This window comes from Branchiostoma lanceolatum, chromosome 2, assembly GCF_035083965.1.
Source record: "Branchiostoma lanceolatum isolate klBraLanc5 chromosome 2, klBraLanc5.hap2, whole genome shotgun sequence".
Lineage (NCBI taxonomy): Eukaryota > Metazoa > Chordata > Leptocardii > Amphioxiformes > Branchiostomatidae > Branchiostoma > Branchiostoma lanceolatum.
Genome location: NC_089723.1, coordinates 10,784,249 through 10,809,366, shown reverse-complemented (window position 1 = coordinate 10,809,366; position 25,118 = coordinate 10,784,249). Strand labels below are relative to the sequence as shown.

Genomic DNA, 25,118 nt, shown 5'->3' with positions numbered 1-25,118 from the left:
GGGAAATGGATCAAATATGTTGTATTTGCTCTCGCAAATATTGCCTTTCTAGTTTTAATCTATGAAATCCGTTGAGCACTGTCAACTTTTAGCTCGCAGCGCGGTCGTCGCCCGAAGCATTCGCATCCTATAGTGAAAAGGGGGTTTTAGGGTGGACAGGGCTAGTCCTAGGGGGGAAAAGCCGTGTTTCCGGTTACCCAACCAACCAACCAACCAACCAACCAACCAACCAACCAACCAACCAACCAACCAACCAACCAACCAACCAACCAACCCTAGCCTTTATTTTGGTCGACCACTAGCAGGAGACATAAAATTTTCGATGTGATGCCTGAGTGCATTAACGTCGGGTAACATAAATTCGGGATTTTTCCGATAATGGTTGACTGAAATCAATCTAGCAGAACAATAAACCATCCTTTTTTTCTATAATTCTGTCAGTATCATGTACTATCTTTGCACTAATCATATATATGGTAGATTTTGTCTCTAGTCGTGCTGACACCATAATATTTCAACTTGAAACTACCGTCCGCCGCACGCACAATAACGGTGCTGTCGGACAGGGGGGCACATTAATTCGGGAGAGAAGATTCGTCTTGAATATCTTACCGCTAATCACATTTTATACAGCAGCTATTCGTTCCATCCTTGGCTTGAGGAGAGTGCTATGGATATAGACGTGTCCAAGGAAAAAAAATACACGAAAAAACGGCCGTACCGCACACATCAGGCCAGTTCGGGAACAACCCGTGTGTTGAGTCGGTAGAACTTCACTCAAAGTCGGCCCATCGTCATCATCGGGCAACGTGTAACGTTACATTATTCATGGAAAGTTAGCTGGATGCCGTAGCAATGGTAATACTACTATGTCCATGTGTTCCTTGTTGTGTTAGGAGCAAACTTTGAGGAAAATATCTTCCTGAGTCCACTATCACACGCAGCATTTAGACAAAAAAGTGTTCCTCACAAACCTTTGTCGTCTGCTTGACAACAGGATTCTGGTTAACAATATGGCGGCGGGAAAATACACGTGCCGTAGGTTGTAGCAACAGAGAGGAGTTTTGATGATTGATCACACTTAGAATCCAGTTGCAGGTTAGCAAAAGAGATTGTAATAAGTTGTCTTATAAATAATTGTGTTTAGCAGGCAGGAGATGTGACATTTGTCTTATAAACCAGCGAACAACCGTGCTGGGTGATTCTCCCACGAAGCCCCCAGACTCTGTCAATAAGGGACGGAGAGTTTTTGACGTCGCCAACTTCTAATGCATGGTTATCGAAGCTTTTCAGCCAGTGTTCTGAATACGTTAGTCTATCTGCTTTGCATTGCTGGCGTTATAACTGATTTTGCATGTAGCACATATCCCTAAATACGCCGTTTTCGAAAAATCGCGAATTTAAGTACCCCGCGAATTTATGTTACCCAACGTTACATTTCGCGAGTCACTCATTACACATAATATTCTATATTATACACGAGTGTCGTGAGTATTTCTCTCTCGATATATACCATAGTTGTATGTGATTGCGATATGCAATATTCATGTCTATGAGTAACTCACGTCATACAATGCACGTGCAGTGAGTGACTCACAATATTTGTAATGACTGACTCACGAAATGAAATATGAGCATAATGACCGTGTCAGTTCCTACACCTGAGTGAGGAGGGTTGACACGGTAGCCTTCGCGTGGATTTGTTTAGGGTGGATGGCAGGTTGCGAATCCGACACCCACATACTTTGAGCATCCGTCTTCTGCAGCGCCACCAATTCGAGGGAGACGTGCTGGTTCTGGTTGGGATGCTTGCAGCGAGCTGCCGGATGACTGTTACGCTCGAGGTCCGCCTTGATTATGGCGGCCCGCCTGGCGCTGCTCTCGTCCGCCAGTTGAAGACAACTGCCGTTGGAGACTTGTACCTCTAACCGAGGGGGGAAATACGTGTAAAGTGCCTTTCCCAATGGCACAACGACGGGGCGCAAGTTCGGACATGTCTCTGGGCACAACCCGGGATCGATCCCGGGTCCCATTGTTTGACAGCTGCGCCCTCTACCACTTACGCCACACGACGCCACATAAACATTCTGGCCACCAACTACATAAATAACATAAACTAACAAAGTGTCAATTTGAGTTACAAGCATACGTAAATGAATGAAACAGAAAAAAAATGCAATTCTAAACTAGCATCCTATGCATAAAGTAAAGCAGATTTCAATTGAAGAGATATCGAAGAGGCAAAGTAAATGATTTTGATCGATTTTAATCATAGTATAGGTACTCACTGCCAACAGATGCCTGTTGTCATACTTAGTAATCTGAAAATGTTGTCCACATTATGATGACCAATAACACCCCCGTCTGTTTCCAGAATCTATCCATGACGGTTAACTACAATCTAGCCTGGGCTGATGAACGTCTGACAGGGGCCGTGCCGTCAGGCTGGATGCCTGTCTCCTCGAGCCTCGTCTGGTCTCCTGCCCTGATGTTCGGTAACAAGGTCAGGATTATTTACCCCATTGCCCTACTTACATTAAAGGAGCCCAAAGCAATTTCAGAACGTTAGAAGTAGGGTTTTCAAATTCAATTTTCTATCCCATTGCATATCGACCGTCATGGAGCAGGGATGCGATGTCATCGTGTGGTAAGAACTAATTGAAAATCTGGGCGCAGATTTTTTGGTGGTTCCAATATATAAAGGACCACTTGTGTGGCTTGTTTCTGTGCTCTTTTTAAACCCCCGAAGTACATAATCATGATAGAAATGTGTTGATATGAGCAAGTAAATGTTATGATACAGATTGCCATATTTATCCAGAATATTTCCGGTTTTAATGTTCTGAAATTGCTTCGGGCTCCTTGAATGAACGGTTACCTCTCCTCGGCAAACTATGGCCATGGCTCCTTAGATACACAATAAATTATTTTAGCACGTTCTGAAAATGCCCAAATTTATCTTTTTACTTTGAGGAAGCCACTGTTTTCATCTTCTGTAAATTACAAAATCATGTCTATCGCCCCCAATTGTTCATTACTACAAAACGCTTCAATTCCTGATTTTCTTCTAATGTCTTATTATTGAAATCAGGCCTTCATTCGCATACTTGATATCTATCGACATTCCTCTCTTTCTCAGTTTCATAATGTCACATGTTTGAAGTACAGTATTACGTATTTCGCCATCGGGTGGGGAATTCAGACATGCGCCTTTAATTTTTTTTCGTTATATCGCATTATTTGCTTTTTGCACATTAATGAAGTTTATTACATTTTGTCAGTTTTATATCTTCCTCATTTGAATAAACAAAGGTCAGGAGAACTGAGGGGATCATCAAGCCGAGAGTGGGAAGTTCCGGCGTCATCGATGAGGTGGACGTGTCATTGAAGATGTGGCTACACAGTTCGGGATTCGTCTTTTTTGAGATGACGTAAGTATGTCAAGTGTAAAGATTAAATCGTTTTGTGAGTGCCCTGATTTTCCTTAGCCTGTGTATTATGCTAAGGTCACAAATAATGATCAAAGCTACAAACGTAGTTTCGCACAAATTGATATCTATGAAGTGGCCATAGTTATTAGAAAATGATTTTTTTAAGGTAAAAATTATTAATTTCAATAACTATAGATGATAAGTAGATATCAATTTGTGCGAAACAACGTTTGTAGCTTTGATCATTATGCACATGAAAAACATAGTTTCATTGCAGTGTTATGTACCAAAGTGCTGTATTTTAGCTTTGAAAAAAATCATATAAAGGGCAATAAAATTTGATGACGTCATCTATTTGGTAAAAAAAATCAGATTTAGAATTCTTTCTTGACCAGCTGTCAATATTCAGTTCAGGTACAGTTCTTTCTTAATCTGTTAATGAGAAAACAATGAAAAGTCAAAAAGTCCATTATCCAGGGGGAAACCCTAAGTCAGAGTTAAAGTGATTCGGAGTCCGGCGGGGGGACTCGAGAGAACCTACTTTGACCTCCTTGAGAGAACCATTCCCATTCCAAGAACTGCCACTGCAGGAGCTCAGGATTCTTTATCACTATGGAAACTAGTCCAATAGTAGCTCCGGATTCTCTGTCACAATAGAAACCAGTCATCAAAGCCTCCAGCACCATGGTAATATAGACGCCCCGGTCTGACAATACTCCTGTTAACACATATACACAAATTAACAGGGTTAGGATGTCTCCAATTCTTGCGTCTTAGAGGTGTTGGTAATCAAGTTCATCAGTTTCTATAGGGGACTGACCAGTGCAATGGCTGCAAGAAGTTTGATTTAGCTAGATTATGATTTTGCTTATTTGAGCCTGCAGATTCTTCAACTCATGTTTTCGTTTTGTTTTACATCATTGCAGAAAGGTGCTCAAGGTACGATGCAATCTGGACTTACATGAGTACCCATTCGATGACCAGGAATGCCCCGTTCAATTACACGCGTGTAGGTTTGCTGTGCTTTTTGATCTTTTAAACCTCCGGGAAGAAGGTTCACCTCCGACGGAGGTGCTGTTTCGGTTGTGTTTGCATGTTCGCACCTATAACTCAAGTCATTTTGATGAAGGTATATGGGTACACTGAGCAGCTAATGAAGTCCCGACCAAACATGGTGATTTTGGGGGCTCTAGCAGTATTTTCAGGTATTACAGCTTTACAGGTCGACACCCCCTTCCTGAAAGCAGTGTGGTATAGTCCATGGACAGCTGGCCAGCCGGCTCCGACGAATGACCCCTTATGATAGGGAGATAGCTGGGATTGATTAAGGGATTGGGAGTATCACTAACATCTATATCTGTGATCGCTATGGCATTAAGAAATTCACAAAAAGTCGGCATATTTCATGGAAGTACGAGACCTTTAATTTCTTGGTATTGAGGTACTGTGGTTGGTTCTAGAAAACAATCAAACTGCGAAACAATCAAAGGCTCCTACATTGCAACATGATCATGTTTTATATCTTACATAGAACATAGGTAAATATCTAAACGACTGCTTTCACATTAGAAAGAAATACCAAAACTAATGATTAAACCAAATCGATTTTAATACTATATCGAAAACGTATGCTAGGCCTTATTGTATTGTATTAGTAATTAGGATGTTAAGTTTTATTCTATACTTCTACTTTGTGTTACGTTTACGAATTCTTGCCATACTTTGTCCCATGTACAATTGTCGTGCAATAAAGTTCTTCTATCTTAAATCGCAGACAATGGAGTGCGGTTTACACTAGCATCATCAGCGCAAAGCAAAAGTGCGCCCATCTCGTCCGACGCCAGCAATGTTGTGTCGCAGTTCAGGTTGATGGGGACGACAATTGAATCAACATACAGCACTTTCTTTGCCAATGATAGCAACGGTGAGCGTTCAATACAATGCAGTGTCTGTGTGAATTTGCACCTCTGGTTCAAACGTATATGCAATGTATTCCGCTAACAGTGTGATCACCACCCCTACATTTTTCTATTCGTACAAAATAAGAACAAGACTTGCAACATAAAAAGATGTTGCCATGGCGAAGGGTGGTCTCTGTTAATGTTTTCGTTTTTTTAGCCCACATGCAAATGAGGACCTCACTTGCATAAATTATATCAGTTGATCACCTTCTCTACCTAAATACCACAAGTTGTCCAAAGTCTTGTCTTCACAAAAAAAATATTGTAATCCCCATCATTTACCACTATGGATTTATAGTATTTTGCCTTTGATTATGCAAATTAGTTATTAATTTTCATAATTGATATCTTTCGATATTCATCTCTTTCTCAGTTACATATGTCATTTGTTTGAGAGTCCTATAATGGCATGCAGCTGATTCATAAACTTTCCTCATTAATTATAAGAATTAGATAATGATTTGCATAATTGGCATATGATTATGTAAATAATCACATAAGCTATCTACATACCAAAAATCATGATGTTCCGTCAGCCCCTTCTTGCGTTATTCTCTTTAAAAGTTTGAGACAAATCAGCCGATGCAGTTCCAACATAGCCGCTAGGGGGTCCAAATTTACAGCACCTATTTTCCCAACAAAGAGTTATCCGCCACTAAAAAAACAAGTCCATAGCATGTTCAAAACACGAGATTTCAAAAGCAAAGGTTCCCGGCAGTACCAAAGAAAGTCGCTAGGGAGCCCAAAATCCAATCATTTCAAGGTCTCACAAAGACCTACCCACCTATCAAATATGGAGACAATCCATCCAGGCATTCTTGAGTTATCGTCCCGTGGACTTTCACATTCCTGTGCAATTCCTACAATTCTTGCAAACTGCACACAATATATATACCATTAGACAAAAGCACAAAGAGAAGTAAAGAAATGCATAAAACTAAACAAGAGCTTCTAAAAAAAGCTGGCCATGCGACCTCATTATGGTGGGGATGAAATAGTTGAAGTATAGTTTGTGAAATGAGTGCAAGAGCTGTCAGTCTGCACTGGTATAGTATGGTTGTGTGCAGATAAACAGTTTGGGACAATGGTACTCGTCATCGGTTGAGTTGAAGTGGCATGTTGATTTTTATTCAGTTTCGTGAAGTTTGATATGGAATAAACTGATTTTAAAGTCAGCTCCAATTTACGTAATTGTAATTTTTGTAGTTCTTCTTATACATTGAAGCAACTGAGAAAGTGTCTGACCATTTGTGGGGATATGAATGGGGGATCTAAGTAGCCTGACGTGGTAGACAGGCCAGCTAGCTAGGCCAGGTAGACAGCGCAGCATTTTCCGCAAACCCCCCCCCCCCCCCCCGCCCGCCGTACCATACGTGCGCTGCTAGTAGAAACTTTCCGAGAGCCGTATCTCAACAATCTTTTGTCGCCTGGTTAAAATATCTACATTGTCACGGCCGCCACAGTACAGACTACAATCCTGGTAAGTTTGGTCCAGGCCATTCTCATTCTTACACAGCGATCAATCATAAATAGCTGCGTGGAAAAAACATACCGTCGTGCGTCCGTACCATGATACGTGCGCTGCGACTAGAAATCGTCATGCTTTGCGACTCTCCCGCTCCGAGACATCAAAGTGTTATGCAAGCAAGGCATTTTTAACAGGCCTTCAAGTTAATTGCAATACATAAACGTTTAAGGTAAACTACATATTGGTTTAGCACATCGTTTACATTGTTAAATATCAAATTACATTGTAACATTTTTTTCAACCGGACAGCATTTTCTATGTGAGCCCACAGAAGAAAGTGCACGTGCCGGGCTGGCCTGTCTGGCATGTATAAATGGCCAACCATGCACGCGCCTGGGCAGTCTAATATAGGGCACAAAGCGTTCGTATGGCAAAAAGAATGTACAGGAGGAGGGAAGAAACCGACAAGGCTTTAATATGATAATCATTAAATGAACAAGAGTCCGTAGGACACAATTCTCTGTGAAGTATTCATAGTGTGAACATGTGGCTAAGGTGTTTTATTATTTTCGTTTACTATTGATCGGTAGTTGTAAGATAAATGCATGAAATGGATCGTTTGTATAAGGTGCGAAGTCACAGACCCTGATTTGACAGGGAAACAAGGCATACTACCCACGAATACAATACAATCCACACACACAACATCCGTTGGATAATAAAGGGTTAATGACCCGCCCCGAGGTGTATAGCACATGACCAGGCGTTATGACACCATATGCACCGAGGAACAGGCGGGTCATTAACGTTATTATCACAAAGCCTATCCAAACTGACCCATATAAGAGAGACAAATCCCTGTATAATACGTAGATTCTTTTTTTAATACTATACATGTAAAATCAATCCATTGTACATATGATCTTCATATAATCCAATGTAAACAAGCGTTAACTTGTCTTATTGTTGTGGACACGTAGACACGTATCGGGCGGTATACTAGTAATTGTAAATTTCATGTTCAATTGTCACAATTCCTGAAGCCCGATTGTTAAACGCTTAGTTGGCTGTGGTAAGAACAATCGTGCATGTTTACGTCCCATTTGCTTGTAGTGTCCCCGGATAATATTTGCTCAAGCCGGAAAAAAATCCCACAGAAGCGAACACGTATCGGGCTGAGATCCTTGTGAGTAGAAACTTGTAAGAGTTTTGGCGATTTTGACCGTAAGTTTTTCGATTCCAGCACATCGGTTTGGGGAGCTTACGTGACGGGGAGGGGGGGGGGGGGGCGTGTTTAGTGCATGTCACGTTTGTTTTGAACACGGCGACATCACTTTGCCGGCAATATTTTGAATTTTCGCCGAGTAAATCCCCTCAGAAACGTGAACATACCTTCCTGGGGTTGAGGAGGGTTTCGGCGGCTTCATGGGCGATTTCTTTGTCTGCCAAGATTAGCTTGGGGGAAATACGTTAGCCTGGAATCCAAACCTATTTTCGCTCTCCTCTCCGCAAATTTGCGTCAGTTTCTCAACCCTCAACTCCTTCAGCATGTTTCTGGGTGTCTTCCCCAGCTTCTCATGACCCGAAAACTGACTCTAATAAAATTCGAACTGGTTCCAATGGCGGGACAAGGTGAAATTCGTCGTTCCACTTACGGGGGTGTGAAAAATACTGTTTTTAGTCATTCCATTTAAATTTCACTTGAATTGAAAATTGCTCCTTTTTTATGTATTTTAAGACGGTTTTGTGAATTTTAAGACGATAAAGATTTTTTAAAACAATGTTAAGAAAAAGATTTATAAAAAAGATACCCCCTCTACAAAATGGAACGGTTGTGTTATGACGTCATAAGAGGTGTGTTATGACCCGGGTGTGTTATGGCCCCATAACACATGGGCAATGGAGACTTCTGATCCGTCGACGCCATCTAGCTATGTGATAATTGGCCACCACGACCGCTTTCACTTTGCAATACACAAAATATCTACATGGTTGTACTGGGCAAGTCCTGTAGATATGAAAAAGTATAAACATTATGTAGGTTTCTGCATTGGTATGTAACTTGGCATATCGTTTGCCAGATTGCGTGTGGTGATGCACGCTGTCTATTTTACAATGTAACAGTGACTTATCGACCACAGCAAGTAGCGAAAGAAACCACCCTACATGTATATCTGCTTACGACATTGCCCGATGCTAAATTGTGGGCGGGGTAGGAGGGCTGTACCATATGCGTGGCAACATAGGGGTGCAATTACGACATTACATTGACGGTAAAAGCAGTTATGGTGTAAAAAAGACATCGTGCATCATCACGCCCAACCTAACAAACGATTTGCTAAGTTACACATCAATGCGACAACGGGATCGGGATCGAACATGAAACAAAAGCATTTCTAATACTCCCGTCAGAAGGTCATCCTCCTTCCCGGAGTAATAAAGGGGGACAAGGAAATATACCGATGAACGCAGAAAGTGTTTTTTATAGCTATCATAATTAGATGGGGCTTGCAATGGCCTGAGTTACACGATCAGGGGCCGTCGGGGGCTTATATTGGTCCTCCTCCTCGAGAGCTTGTAGCCATACACCTCTTATGCTAGGGTTACATTTCCTAACCGGGGCCCGGCCGGGCTGTTTGTCGGAACGATAAGTACGACATAAAAGACAACAAAAGACATAAACGTAAACATTGTTATTTATTGCATGATTTGTGTATATTTCTTGATATGAATTTTTATTTTACGTTCCCGCAAACAGCCCGGCCGGGCCCCGGTTTGGAAATGTGACCCTAACATAACTCGAGAGAACCATGTCCATTCAGAGAGTCACCAATAGGAGCTCAGGACTTTCCATCACATGAAAATGAGTCCAATAGGAGCTCAGGATTCTCTGTCACTATGTCATCACAGCCTCTGAGCCCTCCAACACCATGGTAATAGAGCTTTCTCAGTCTGACATATTTACACATATGCACAAGTTAACAGGATTAGGATGTCTCCAATTCGTGTTACATATTGGTCATCAGGTTTCTATGGGTCTGACCGGTACAATAGCTGTTAGAAGCTTGATTTAGTCAGGCTAGGGCTGTAAGACAGACCAACAAACCATCGTCTCGGTCTTGCCCAAAATAACTTTTTCTGTCAAATCATGGTTACTAGGCACGCCATAGTGTGGGGGAAAACATTGTTCCTTTGGTTTCCTTACAAATGTACATTCTTCTAAATTCTACGTTGGTTTGCCTCTACAGATGTCGCCTGCCCGTATTTCCGTGAGGCATGTATCTATGACGTGGAACACTGTATGCTGTCGGCTCTGCTGAACTGTTCCACGTGTGGCGATTGTGCTCACCACGTGGGTGACTGCAGTCATAACATCGACATCTGCGGCGACCCTGGGCCAAGTAGGAGCTCTTTTTTTTAAAAGCTCAAGAATCCGGCCGTTTTTTTCCCTTGCGCGTGTAAGTGTATTTTTATTTGGCATCAGAGTGACAGAATTTCAGGTCCATCCACCCATCCATCCATCCACCCACCCATACACAAATCCATTAAATCCATCTATCATAGTCACTGATATCATAATTCTGATATCTGACCGCGTGGCTTTGGTCTTCCAGCGGTTAACACGTACACAACCCTGACGATCCAGTTGACCCTGTCCCGGCGGATCTGGCTGTACGTGTTCAGGACGTTCGTGCCCACCCTCATGGTCGTCGTGCTGTCCTGGATGAGCCCGTGGATGGGATTTCAGACACCCGCGGTGATCGGTCGGGTCTATCTTGGCGTGTCTGCCTTGCTTACAATCGTGATGGGAGCAGACTTGAAGCAGCCAATGGAGTTTGTAAGTTTCACATTGGTTTGTATTCAACATCATTCACGTACCCCTTCAAGATCAGCCAAACCGGTTTCAGTATTGGCATTAACAATATTATGTAGTCTATTTCATAGCTGATGAACAACAAATTTTGTCCTTTTGTCTTACTACCTTCGCCAAGAGGATTAGGCTTTCGGGTGTGTGTGTCTCTGTGTTTGTAGTTCTGTGGACACCATAAGTCTAAAAGTCGTGGATGGATATTTTGTTTGTTGGTAGGTGTTTCCAAAATGAAGAAACTGATTTATTAGATTATGAGCCCCCCGATGGCTTTCCATCGTACTGCATCAATAGTTTTGATGCCTCGTCTTCGTGTTCATGATTCATGGTCACGATGTTCGGTAGGTAAATAGCTCTTGTGTGTGGGAAGGAAGCTTAAGTGACATAGTCTGGGCTCTCTAGTAGCGCATACATAGCTTTCTTTGGAACTGCAAGGGCGTTTCAGCGGCAGACTTTAAAACAGAATAAGTCAAGAAAGGATGAATGGATTTTGACCTGTGTGTAACTTTGATGAAGAAAAACGTAATGGTATGTTGATATTAGGCAAGTAAGAACTAGATTTGCATAACTTCCAAGGACGTTGTGCTAAATGACAGGATCCTCGTACTCATTAAATAGGTACGTTGATGAAGATTAGACACTAGTGACGCTTAAGAAGAATGATGGATGCCATTCGAAATGTCTGGAAGTAACATCCGTAATTTGTCCAGTAGTAGAGTTTGAATTGTATATTGGCACTACATAGGTAATTTGGTTTGAGAGGACCATTGATGGCTGTCAATAATACAAATCATTACCTAATTTGCATAATTAATGAGAAAATAGTGTAATGCCTTAGTGGTAAACATAGCAGTGTAATAATGGCATATCTGTACTAGTTTTATTATTTGATGATAGGAATCGTTGATCGATGCTCATCTAAATGTATGCTAGATATCTTACACCCGTGCCATAGACGTGTGGATGGCTGGTTGTCTGATGGCGGTGTTCTGTGGACTGCTGGAGACAGCTGTGGCCTACTACATTCACTACACGAGGTTATCAAAGGTTTGTTGTTGTTTATAGCTCCAATTGCATTTCATTGCTTCGTAAGGGCCCCTTTCCACCAGACGGCGATCGCTGATGGTCGACCGTACATCGACCAAAATAAAATTTGTGTGACACTTGATTACATTCGCCGAGAAGGTTATGTTCACGGGGTGTGGTGAGGTGGGTCTGAATATATGTCACGAGCATAACTCGTGAAACCTTAGACGTATCCTCAAGATTTTTGGTAGGTGTGTAGCGGTTGTGGAAACAGTACTGTAGCGGGCTGCGTATGTTTGCGTGTTTTTATGTGGGCAAAAAACCTGAATGGACTGTGGATGGATCTTGATAATTTTTGGTATGTGAGTAGCGGTTGTGGGACCGAAGGTCAAGTTAGAAGATGGTTCACCTGGCGTCTTCGTGCAGTACTACAGCGAGCTGTGTATGTTTGTGTGTTTGTTTGTGTACAGCATACCTCGGGAGGGTGTTGATGGTTGTGCATGATATTTAATGTATGGATAGGATTTGTAGAAAGGGAGGTCAAGTTCAATAATGGGCCTCCCAGCGGGTACCTAAGATACTGCAGCGGAGCTTCAAAGTTTGAGGTCACATGTTCTGCAAGTGCTACGGTCATGATTTTTGTGTGTTAGATAGCTCATGCCACAGGAAGCAAGGACATTATATAATGTCCTTGCAGGAAGTAAGTTGTGTACGTTTGGCCCCCTTAGCGGCTTTTTTTGAATGGTGTTTTTGTTTTGACCATTGGACATGAATATCTTGAGAAGTGGTCGACAGATCGTCGTGATGTTTGGTATGTAGATAGCTCAGATGGTGCTTTACATAATCAAATACAAATCATGCAAATCAATAGCTAATTTGCATGATTAGTAAGGAAAGTTTATGAGTCCGCTGCATTTCATAAAGGGACTCTCAAACATGTGACACATGTAACTGAAATAGAGAGAGATATCGATGGATGTCAATAATGCAAATAGCTACCTAAGTTGCATACTAATTTGCATAATTGATTAGAAAATACTACAGTACCATATTGGTAAATGATGGGAATATCATTCTCGCGGCATTAGGAAGGTAAGTAAAGGTGAACATTATCAGACATAAATCATGCATATCAGGGCCTCATTAACATGCGTTCTTTATCTGTGAAATTCGTTAAGCGATCTATGGTCGTTCAGCGTTCGCAACCTGTAGTGAAAAGGGGGTGTATAGTAAGGTACCTGATCTGATGTATATGACAGTTCTCAGTGCTGAACAACAGCAGAAGAAAGCTGAGAGGTAAAAATGGCAACTCATTTTTTGCCTTATACAGGACACCTGGAAGAAACAGCTTGTCCAACCCAAAGTCAGCATCCCACGGGCCCGTTTCTGCCGTCCTCACTACCTGATGCAGTACCTCCCTCCCCCACCTCAACGGACTGTCAGGTTCCACCTGCCTGGCGCTCAGACCGGCACATCACTGCCTCCTTCACAACGGACACCGCGCCCTCCGCGTCTGTCCAGAAAAATCGACCGTGCGACAAGAGTTCTCATTCCTGGTCTGTTCATGGTGTTCTGTGTCGTCTTCTGGGTGCACTACTTTCTGTAGTTCTTACCTTAACTCAACAGCCTTGGCTGTTGCAAATGTGTGGGCGTGATGGCGTAGTGTTCTTGTACAGATACCGTAACTCAACAGCCGTGGTTGATACAAATATGTAGCCGTGATGGCATACTGTGTTCGTTTGCAGATACCGTAACTCAACAGCCGTTTACTGCGTGTAAATACCATTGTTACAGAAATTATGACCTTTATCATGGATTTTGCCAAACTGTGCTAAAGCCGGCGTCACAATTCATGCCAACGTCGGCCGAATTTGTAGATCGCCCGAAGCTCGCCGAATTTCAAAATCGCCCGAGCGTCGACTGTATTTTTCGCTAAAGATCTGCCCCGTCACAAATTGGACGGGGCTCGGACGACGTCCGGCGAATACTGTCAATTATAAATCCCCCATGAGATCGTACCTTCTCTTGGACACGGACGAAGTCAGAATCGACTAACCTGGTAAAAAGCCAATATTTGGATTCACTTTGATTTCTGAGATGTGGTAAATGTGTTGGGCATGAGTAGAGTGGACGAACACAGTAGAAATAATAACATAAACAAAATTTTGTGATAGACTAACTCAAATACTACCACAGAAGCCACACAATCGGCAGACCCGTCTACTTTTTTTCTCTCTTTATTGGTTTTTCCAAAATAAATTACAAATTCAAATACTAACAGAATATGGACATACATGGGTCACAACAAAAGCCAAATAAAAACCGAGAATATGTGTACATGTGCAGGACACATACACATACACTTACAGATAATTGTAGCCTCCCTTATAGATATTAATTGTAATTTGCCTCCAAACAATATTGTTTAAGTATATGATTACATATCATTATTTCCTTATCTATATCATTATATATAATAGTTTTAGATAGTAGTAAACAATAGTATCAATAGTATAATTGTAATTACAAGAAATTAAGGACTGGAATTTTCATGTAATTTGCCTCCAAACAACATTATTTCAGTATATGATAACGTATCATTAATTCCTTACATCTATATCATTATATAAATGTAAAACATACATACATCATTATATATAATAGTTTCAAATAATATTTTACAATAGTGTCTATAGTATTATGTAATTACATGAAATTGAGGACTGGAATTTTCATGTTATTTGCCTCCAAACAATATTATTTCAGTACATGATTACATACTATTTCCTTACATCTATATAGATGTAAAACATACATACGGAACATCATTATATATTATAGTTTTAAATAGTAGCATACAATAGTATCAATAGTATAAAGTAATCATATGAAATTTCATGTTAATTACATATAATGTAATTCACATGAAGTTAGATTAAACATAAGGTTCCCCACTTACCCCGATGTAGCTTCCCCCTCGGCGATGCAATGAGACGTTCTGTCTTTTCAAAAGAAGATACTAATTTTCTAAAGGACTGGAAATGTATGATTTTTAGACTTCTACACCGGAAGATGAAAATCTTACCTAACAAAATCATCAGATTTTTAAGGGGAGATGCATTGGCAGATATATCTCCAAACATAATTATAAAGGAATCTAAGTCAAAATTTATAGAAATCTCTTCTTTTAACCAATTTTGTATATCATTCCAAAAGGATACTACGTGTGGACATTCCCAGAAAGCATGAACATAGGATTCTTCATCAATATGACAGAACGAACAGGAATTAGAATCTATCAGTTTCCATATATTTAGGATTTTATTACAAGGTAAAAATGTATTAATCAAATGGTATTGAAAATATCTACTACTAGGATCAATCGTACATCTATATAGATTTGTCAATACTTCTCGCCAAGGTATAGGTTTGTCAAAATAGAAGTACCATGGTAGTCTACTTTTCTGAGCTACACTAACTTCGTTTGTGGACACAAGAAAGTAGATATACATGCTTTTATTAATTTTAGTATTACGTAACCATTTGTAGTTTTTTTTTTTGAATCGGCAAACACACAAGGTCCTTCCACAATTCACTGCTTAGTATTTTTGTTTCATTTACCAGGAATGGCTGAAATAAGTTGTTGATATCTGTGTAGGTCACAAGTATGTGGATAAAGTTTCCTTCTATGGGCAATAAATCATTGATAAAATAAATTTTCCTATTTAGAAATGCAGTCATACAGATAACTTTACTATCAATGGTAATATAAGAATTTAACCAAATCACTTGTTGTCGTATATTTGCTGGCGTCGTGGGCTCTATGCGCTGAAAATTGAACCATGCATTGAACATGTCAGAATAGAATTCTTTTAAACAAAGGTAAAGGCTAGACACCGAGGACAGAAAGGGAATAAACTCAGACTTAGCTGGGGGTGAAAAACGATTACCCAGGATGAAAACCACAGTGGGTGAAAATATATTTTTTGTATCCATGAGGCTTTCATTGTAGTATCGAATGCACGCATTTTATCAAATTTAATCCTTTAAACCTTTCTTGCGACTCGTTCCGGGCTGTCATCCCAAATGAAAGGAAATATCTTCTTTTCACATGCTTTAAAAAACGAATCATTTGGGGATGGTTAGACTTGAAATAGATTTGTGAATTGGGGAACCACCAGAGTATTGGCAACAACAATTTTAGCATAAAGAAACAAATATTTATTCTTCAAAGGGCGTAATAATCTGTCTAGTCAGTCGGGGTTCAAAATTGATGTTCGTAATTAAGTTTATATCAACAGGAATATTAATACCTAATAGATCGACATCCCCGTCAACCCATTGTATCGGCAAATGAGTAGGTAAGCGAAAATTGGAGAACTTCAATGTGCCTAATCGTAATATTTTACATCTATATTTAAATATAGGCCAGATGTATTGGAAAAACGTTCTAAATCAAACAACAAGGAGTAAAATGATTCTGAATTCGGTTCAGAAGGGAAATTCGAATCATCGGCGTATTGGGATATTCTTGTAATCTTTTCGTAAAGCCTTAAAACGCGAATAGACTGATTAGACCTAATCTTAATTGCAAGAACCTCAACCGCCATGAGAAAAAGGTATGGGGACAATGGACATCCCTGGCGGACTCCGCGATTTAAACTAAAGGGATCAGAAATATAACCATTATTTATAACAGAACTCGTTGTTTTCTCATACAGAACCTTTACCCATGTTATAAGTTGCTGTCCAAAGTTGAAAAATTCCAAACATTTAAACATGAAGTCCCATCTTTAAGTATCAAAGGCCTTCTTGAAATCTGCTATAAATACTAATCCCGGTTTGTTCCCTTGCTCACAATGCCCTATTGTGTCTAGTAGTCTTCTAATATTGTCGCCTTTCCCCCAACTCCATCCATCGCGATTTAGATCTTATCAATATACCATTAAGACGTTCGTTATATAAAGATGCTAATAATCTTTGTTTACATATCAATTCATCCAGCTGGGCGGGTTGGGGTGGTGTTGTCAATCTGACGTTGCAAAGTATTCATTTCGGCAATAAGTTTTTTGCGTTTTGGCGCCTTCGCGCCGAAACGCAATGTCTTGGCTCTTACCTTCGATGCATGCTGTTTGGTTCAACACTGTGTCGTACACCATATGACCTTATATGGCATAATGGCAATGCCTACCAAAATTCTTGTATAGCCGTTGCCTTATATGGCAAGGGAGCAAGAAACCCAGGCAGGCTTGATTTGCATGACACATAGGAGGGCGACCGCATGTAACTGCTACAACTGTTCGTAAATATCATCGCATTGTGGTTTCGGACTTTGATATCCTGAAAAATGACCATATTACATCTATACCACAAGATTGCAGAAGAAAAAAAATGATTTCGTCAAGAAAACGACCAAAAATCGACATAAATGATACCATGTAGTGAGGTTATAGCATTATGTTCAGAGACGCACACTACACACCACAACTTAGCTCAACTAGTAACGTCGTAGTACTCCGGATGGGATCGAGTCCGTGCATGGATTTTTTTGATTCTTTTTAGATATCAAATATCAAAAATATATGTTAAAATTACATTAATCAATCAATATCATATTTATGAATATCATTTTTTATTTTTTTCATTAATGAATAAATATTTTATATTTGTTATTTTTGAATATCCATTTAATATATACAAGGCCTTTGTCTTATGAACAGGACTTCATAGATTCCAAAGCCGGCATTCGAATTCTTCTGTTCATTGTAATGGAAAATACCGTGCAGCGGCTCCTATGCGCGGTAAGATGATTCTTGCAAAACACTCGCCACTAAACTTCTATTCCCGATGTAAACAGAGGCTCTTGATGTTGTTTGCAAAACAGCGATCCTTTGTTACAGTAGCAAATGCTCCATTGTTCAGTATCGACTTCATTCAGACAACACGGACGTGGAAAGTGACGCCGCTCGGCACAAAAATATGGGAATTTTCATGAATTTTAGCAAAATTATCCAGGAAAATAAGGAAGAAATGTTGTAAATGCGGAAACCAGAATAATAGGCATGAGGTAGCTGTTAATTGGTTTGAACACTTGTTTGACATTTGGTAGTCATTTTAGATAGAACCTTAGCTGTTATGAACTTCTATTTCACTTAATTACCATAGTGCTGATGATTCAATGGTGCTTTTTCAAATTGTATGTTTTATTGCGTGCCATGTACATAATTACATTGATAGCTTTTATAATGAGCCTATTGTACATTTTAGAAATAAGTACAAGTTGTAGGCCAAGACCAGCTTTTTCAAAAGCACTTAAGTTAAGTGACGTAACTTCAAAATTGCTTTCCCCAGTCTGCCTTTCTCTATTAAAACACTCCTTTCCCAAAATGACAATTTTTCTTATAGACTCAACAGCCCTTGAGTGACTTTCTCTGGCAGATTTTACTTCAAGAAAAGGGAAAAGACAATTCACAGTCATAAACGTAGCCAAAACGCCAGCTTTTTTGAAAAGCACTTGTTTTTCCTTCATCAGGTATTGTTTCTTTCTCCAACTACTAAATTTAATACAATGACCACGAAAAAAAGCATTTTGCCGTATCCCAAACAATTTGAGGATTCGCGGTGTTTATATTATTTTCAAAAAAGTTCAGACATAGCTTTTTTCGTTTGTAAAAGAAAAAGTTTATCCTCGAGAAGGGATTGATTAAATTGCCAGTAGCCAGACCCTCGCGGGAAGTTCGCGGTCACAAAAGACAACGTCATCAGATCTAAACTTGTCTTCGATGCAACATTTAGTAACTCTGTTTAGTAAGGAAAAGGATGTAAGAAAATAGTCTAATCTACTAGCGTAGAGCCCCCGACGCCAGGTATAACGAACAACATTGGGATTTCTAAAACGCCATTCATCATACAAATAGAATTTTCCTTTCAGTTCTGAAATAGCCTCCAGCGCGTTAGGGTGATAATTACGTAGACGGGCACCTGATCTGTCCATAGCTGAATTCTGAACAGTGTTAAAATCGCCAACAACAACTAGATTTTCATTACTAATCTCTACTGTACTTATAACTTCCTCCAGCTCCTTGAAAAAGGACGGGGAGTCATCATTTGGAGCAAATTAATTAACAAGACAAAATTTGAAATCATCTACTTCGATGTCTAAAGTAATCCACCGCCCACCTTCACCAGTCTTGCTCTGATGAACCTGAACGTTGGCGTTGTTTTTTTAATTAAAATAGCTACACCTCTTTGATTTGAAGTGCCATGAGAGAAGTATATTTGTCCACCCCATTCGTTCTGCCATCTTTTTTCATCTTTTACCGTTGTATGGGTTTCTTGTATACAGTATATGTGGTAAGGTTTGTCTTTTAACCAAGTAAAAAGTCCCATTCGCTGATGAAAATCCCCCAACCCCAGCAATTAAAACTAGAAATTTGACACTCTACCTTGGACATATCTTCTGGGAGTTTAAACGTCTCGGAGCGGAGAGCCAGGTCAGGTCATCGGGGTACTGGATTCTCTCTGGTAATGCTGTTGGTATATAACTATAAATACAATAAACTCGGAGAAGCATCAACCATAAATAAAAAAATGATATATTAGCAATCATAATAGATCAGCATAGAGATAGCAAAATAACAAAGTAACTCATATACAAAATCATGTATACGTTAACTCAACTTATACTTCGATTTGTAACAAATGATAGGTCCATAAAGTAAATAAACCTGTTGACAAAATGATATGCAACATAATAGTATTTCGTTACAAAAATCAAACAGATTGCTAACAGAAGATAAAGAAACTGATCAAATAAACAATTCATCTTTTCCAAAATGACACGTAAATCAAATACTGAGTTCAGGCATTGGCCATATTTCATCATAATAGAAATTTCTGTGGCTAAATCTTCGCACGAATTAGGGAGGGGTCTATAACAACAAGTCTACTTAAAGTGAAGGCAATGATTTCCACCAAACGGAAATCTGCCGACCGTTGATAAGCCTATCGACGCCCTGCCGACGCCTAGGCGTGCTTTGGCAAACAGGGTGTTTTTTTCATTTGTAATGAATTTTTACGTTGAACTAGTCATTTTGGGAAAAAAATCAAAGTCAAGTGTTATGTTAGCCTCAATTCATGAACATATAAATTAACACATCCAAATCAACAGCAAAATAGAAACAGGAAGCATTATTGTCGGTGTCCGCATTTCATTTATAGTCAATTATTTTCAATGAAGATTTAACTTTGCAATTGAAATGACTTTCATTAGAAAAGTTTGGCAGCATTCTTTGACAAGTTAATACAGCATTCTTAATCATTTTATGATATAAACCAAACTACTGTTACGTTTTCTGTATAAACAAGAAGGAGTTCGGCCGGAGCCCGTCCAAGCTCCCACCGACACCAGCACAACGCTCGCCCGAGGCACGCCTTACTTTTCATAAGTCGGGCGGAACACCGACGATGGTCTTCTGATTATTGTACGACGCCCGAGCGAGGCCAAAGAAAAAGGGCCTAAAATCGTCAGATTGCCGCCCGACTATTGTCCAAGTGTTGGCCGAGTGTTGGCCGTTGCTCGGGCGAGCTACGGGCAACCTGATGACGAGCTCTCCGAGCTCAAAAATCGCCGCCGAGACCTCGCTGAGTTAAGCGCAGCTTCCAAGGACACGCGAACGTCGACTGAGCTCCGAAAAATTGCCCCAAGCCCGCGTAATCGACAGGATGTCGGCCGTACTTCGGCCGAAAATACCCATTTGGAGCTCGCCGACACGTCGGCCGAGCTGAATTTTTTTTATCTGTGACGGGGGCTCAAGTACAGGTCACATCAAAGACATGTTCACAAAACTAATAATCATCATGGAGACGTATGTTGTGTGCAAAATTTAACTTTACAATCTTATTATACTACAGACATTTCGTATAGCACATAAGTATTGATGCTTGTCAAATATGCATGAGATACTTTCGTCCTTTTATGTCATCATAAATGATAGCTTACAGAATTGTAAATTAAAGTCACTGCTAGCTTAACAGTTAAAGACAACTGCAAAGATATAGAAAAGGTATCAAAAATGCAAGGTACGCAATGCATCTAGCTCATTATTTTCGGCATCTAGCTCATTTTAATTTGCAAAACAATTCTATTCCATTAATTGTAGTTCGCCTTTTCTTTCGAATTGGCTACGTTTATTTTCAGATGGAATTTTAACAACACTCTCAGACGAAATACGTATATCTCTATTATCAAGTGTATGTATCATACCTGCCGATTAGCGTCACAGAGCCACCAAGCCTTTGTTATGTTTAGCCATACCTAGTATGGCTCAACATATTGTTTTTACTCAGGTTTCTTCTCCTCCTCCTCCTCCTCCTGTCAAATCTTCAAATCGACTCATCTCTGTCATTTTTTGACCAAATGACATGAAATTTGGTACAAAGGTAGTGTGGGAAAATACCCCCGCGCGCCCTTTTCATTTTTTCGATATTGACCTTGAAAGTGATTTTATTGAGGTTTTTAGGCTATTTTTAGCATATCTTGGCCTCCTGCGCCCTGGTATTTCAACGGACTGACCTGAAATTCGCTGTAGATGTGACTTGAACAAATATTTAAAGGACTACATTCCCATTTTCGGCATACATCTATTCAAAACGATTTATTTGGGGCTTTTTTTTTTACAATATTTGCCACTTCTGTCACTTTCAATACTCGCTCGTTCTCAATGAAATGTGCAAAATAGCGGTTTTTAGGGTCGAAAAATTGATCAGCTCATTTTCCAAGCAAACCTACCTCATTTTTTAGCTGAACATCTCCTTTTATGATCCCCAAAATATTACAGCTAATTTATCACGGGAAGTTGCCGAAAATTTCTAAGCTTTGATTAGATGTCCTTGGAGTTTACCAATATTTTTGCGGAAAAAATGTTGAACATCAGTAATAAGATACTTCAATTTTGGAGCTTCCATGTCGTGACATCGCCTTCAAACCCTATAGTTGAGGAGTCAGTATCTCTGGTAAAACGTCTGTCAAATTTAGTGCCGGCGTGCTGACGATTGCTGTATAACTGTTTCATTCAGGATTAATATTGTCTGGATTTGTCTTTGCATTTCGAGTTGTTTGAGATATCTAACAGAGACGGAATCAGATAGTTCTTGCAACACGTTCGATCCTCCGTTGATCCGAATAATTTAACTCTTACAACATCTATAAAATATTCAATGTTGCGAACTATTACCTGATTACTGCTTAGGAGCAGTAAAGCATTTGGAACGGAGAGGGAATCGCGGAAAAACGGTAACGGAGATTACATACTGTCGCCAAAAGGCGTGTTCACCAGACGTAAGTCGCCAAGTTGTAATTGATCGACTTTTGATTTCTTTTCTTCTTCAGACATATCAAAGGCTATAGATTACTTATTGTCTTGAGGTTTAAAAAGAATTCAACTTTGGAAACAAAATCTGGAAGAAAGAGTAGAAAATTGGAATATGATAACCCTACAGGGGGTTTCTCTCAGTTGAATCTATACTTTTCTATTTTAGTTCAAACGCTTTTGCCTTATGGTGCACAACTACAAAACGTTCTGCGCCAGGTTATGTATTTTCCGCAACAGGTGTAATCTCCGTTACCGGTAACGGAGCTTACTACAGTAAAACTTCGGCTTTTCCTTCAAAGGGATTTCCGTTTTTGCGTTCCATCTTTTATTATTAAAAGGACGTATGTACGGGCATTTAGAAAATGGGCAGCGTTCCTACACCATGCCTTGTTAACAACACAGAGAGCATCAAACAATGGTAACGGAGATTACATTCATTACTGTACTGTCATTTGTTCGAGGAGGTGGTCCACAACTGATAGCAAACAGTTCTTCTTTGTTCCTTTTAAAAGCCACAAAAGCTTTAAGTCGTCATAAAAACGACAGGTTGGCACCTTATATGTGGCATATCTTAATGTTAGGAACGTCTTACTTCAAACGGTAACGGAGCTTACCGTTTTGAGCGACAGGCATAAACCGCCTTGCACAGCGTACAAGAACAGTGACGGGAGCGATCTGACGTGATTTGTCGGAGGGCCTCAGTAGCTGGATTCACCAGTTAACCGGTCAAACTCTGGACTGAATTGTTACATTCTCGGCTGCTTTTCAAATTTTGCATGTCTCCGCAGGCGACAGCCGTTTTTTGTGACTCTTTAGGCCACTCATTGCCATAACTTTTTCGAAGTCAAAATCCATAAGTAATTTTGAGGTGCATTATTCGTGAAACATGATATGTGCTGTGGGAAAGTGAAGAAAGCATCGATGGTGCCCTTAATTTGGCTCATATCAAGTCGTAAAGGCTGGCGACAGCAATTTGTACATTCAAATGAGAATGAGCGTACTACATGCAGTGTTGGAAGTGACAGCCAATGCATATGGGAGCACTGCATTCAAAACTGCGACCACCGGATTGGCCAATTGAGTTTATTAAGTTATCTTGCATTTCTGGGTCAGCTGCCCTAATTCAAACATAGGGGTGTCACCTTTTTTATATTTCACCCTTACTATCGCTGAAATATGTTGTTTTTGGTCATTTCCTTCTTCTCCTGTCAAATCTATATAGAACGTTATATCATTATCTACGCCGAGGAACTCGGAGTAGATTATGTTTTCGGTTGAGCCGGATGTTGTGTGGGTCTGTATGTATGTCAAGAGCATAACTCGGGAAACCTTTGATGGATCTTCATGATATTTGGTAGGTGTGTAGTGGTTGTGCAAAGGAAGGTCAAGTTCAAAAATCGTTTACCTGGCGTTTTCCAACAGTACTGCAGCAGACTTTAAATTTTTCTGTGTTTGTATGTAGGCAAAAAAAGTGACGGAAACGTTGATGAATCTCAATGATTTTTGGTAGGTAGGAAGAGATTGTGAAAACGGAGGTCAAGTTTAAAAATGATTCATCTGGCGCTTTCCTACAGTACTACAGCAGGCTTTGTGTGTGTGAGAGTTTGTATGTCGCCAGCATAACTCGAGGAGGTGTTGACGGTTGTGCATGATATTTAGTGGATAGTTAGGGGTGTCAAAGAGGAAGGTCAAGTTCGATAATGGGCCTCCTAGCGGGTATATGAATTACTGCAGCGGAGCTTCAAAGTTTGAGGCCAAATTTTCTGGAGGCGTCAGGTTCATGATTTTTAGGTAGTATATAGCTTCTGGGACGGCAAGTGAGTGGTGTGAATTATGGCCCCCTAGCTACTCGTTTGGAACTGCAGTTGGCGTTTTTGTTAGTACCTTTGGAGACGAATAACTTCAGCAGGGATTGACGGATTATCATAATCTATGGCATGTGGATAGTTTCGGTGATGCTTTACATAATTGAATACTTGTCATGCAAATAAGACGATAATTTGCATAATAAATGAGGAAAGTTTATCAATCTGCCAAAAGCTTGTAGTCAAATTTCATGCAAGTGCTATGGTAATGATTTTTAAGTGGTGTACAGCTCTTGGGGCAGGTAGTAACTGATGTAAGTGTAGACCCCCTAGTGGCTTGCTTAGAACTGCAGTGGGCTTTTTTGATGTTACCTTTGGAGGTGAATAACTCGGGTAGGGTTTGATGAATTTGCATTGCTTTGGACAGGTAGGTTATTGAGGTATCATCGCTACCTACCGCCCGGGAGGGGAACTGCCGTCACCGAGAAATTGTCCTTCCTTGGCAACACGTCTTGGGTGACCATGAAAGAAATTAGAGATTCCTCCACCAATGATCTGATGGCTAAGGGAATCATTCAAAGAATCGATGTTTCAGCTACCACACGCGTTTCTGAGGCACTGGTTTGTTGTGTCCGTTCGAAGTCCAGTCGTATTAAGTGACCTCAAACGTTCCCTCCTCCAGCAGATTCCACAACAGCTGTCGTTTCTCGCCAGGCCCCATGTGGTGATATGTCCACTGGATCAGCTAAAAAATGTGAAAATATGGTCAAGAGAAATGTTGGCACTTTTTTTTCGCGACCTACTCAGATCAGTTGTTAAATATAGTTAACCTCCTTGCTCAGATACACAGTCCTAGTGCTCTGATCATGTAAGTGTTATCATAACAGATGTGACAGCATTTGAAATGGCGACAAGCTTTCGATTTATAAGGAATGCAAGGACATTGCTTAAGTATCAACCAAGACATGATCGACCACATTCAAGTTGACTTACCAGTGCTTTAGATGCCCCCCAAATCTTCTTTGTACCACTTGAATGGGTTTGCGGATTCGATGGGGTGGTCTACAGGGGTGGGCTAGTGGGGTGGGCTACCTCAGCATCTACCCTTTCTGGACCTCAAGGCTGTGCATGGGGGTTTAGCATTGAATGGAATTTCCTTGAGGAAAAGATGGGTCACTCTGTGGGA

The 25,118-nt window shown here is 40.3% G+C and overlaps 1 protein-coding gene across 1 annotated transcript in view; it reads left to right on the top strand.

Annotated features, from left to right (window-relative positions):
* The window catches only part of LOC136427436 (glycine receptor subunit alphaZ1-like), a 33,686-nt gene extending 19,118 nt beyond the window's left edge, over nt 1–14,568 (top strand). The window contains exons 6-13 of the mRNA XM_066416288.1: nt 2,375–2,503; nt 3,313–3,431; nt 4,358–4,440; nt 5,206–5,355; nt 10,109–10,261; nt 10,475–10,698; nt 11,662–11,775; nt 13,085–14,568. Coding sequence (XP_066272385.1) covers nt 2,375–2,503; nt 3,313–3,431; nt 4,358–4,440; nt 5,206–5,355; nt 10,109–10,261; nt 10,475–10,698; nt 11,662–11,775; nt 13,085–13,360 — 1,248 coding nt within the window. The 3' untranslated portion in view covers nt 13,361–14,568. The remainder of the gene's footprint in view (nt 1–2,374; nt 2,504–3,312; nt 3,432–4,357; nt 4,441–5,205; nt 5,356–10,108; nt 10,262–10,474; nt 10,699–11,661; nt 11,776–13,084) is intronic.
* Nucleotides 14,569–25,118: the final 10,550 nt, after the last annotated feature.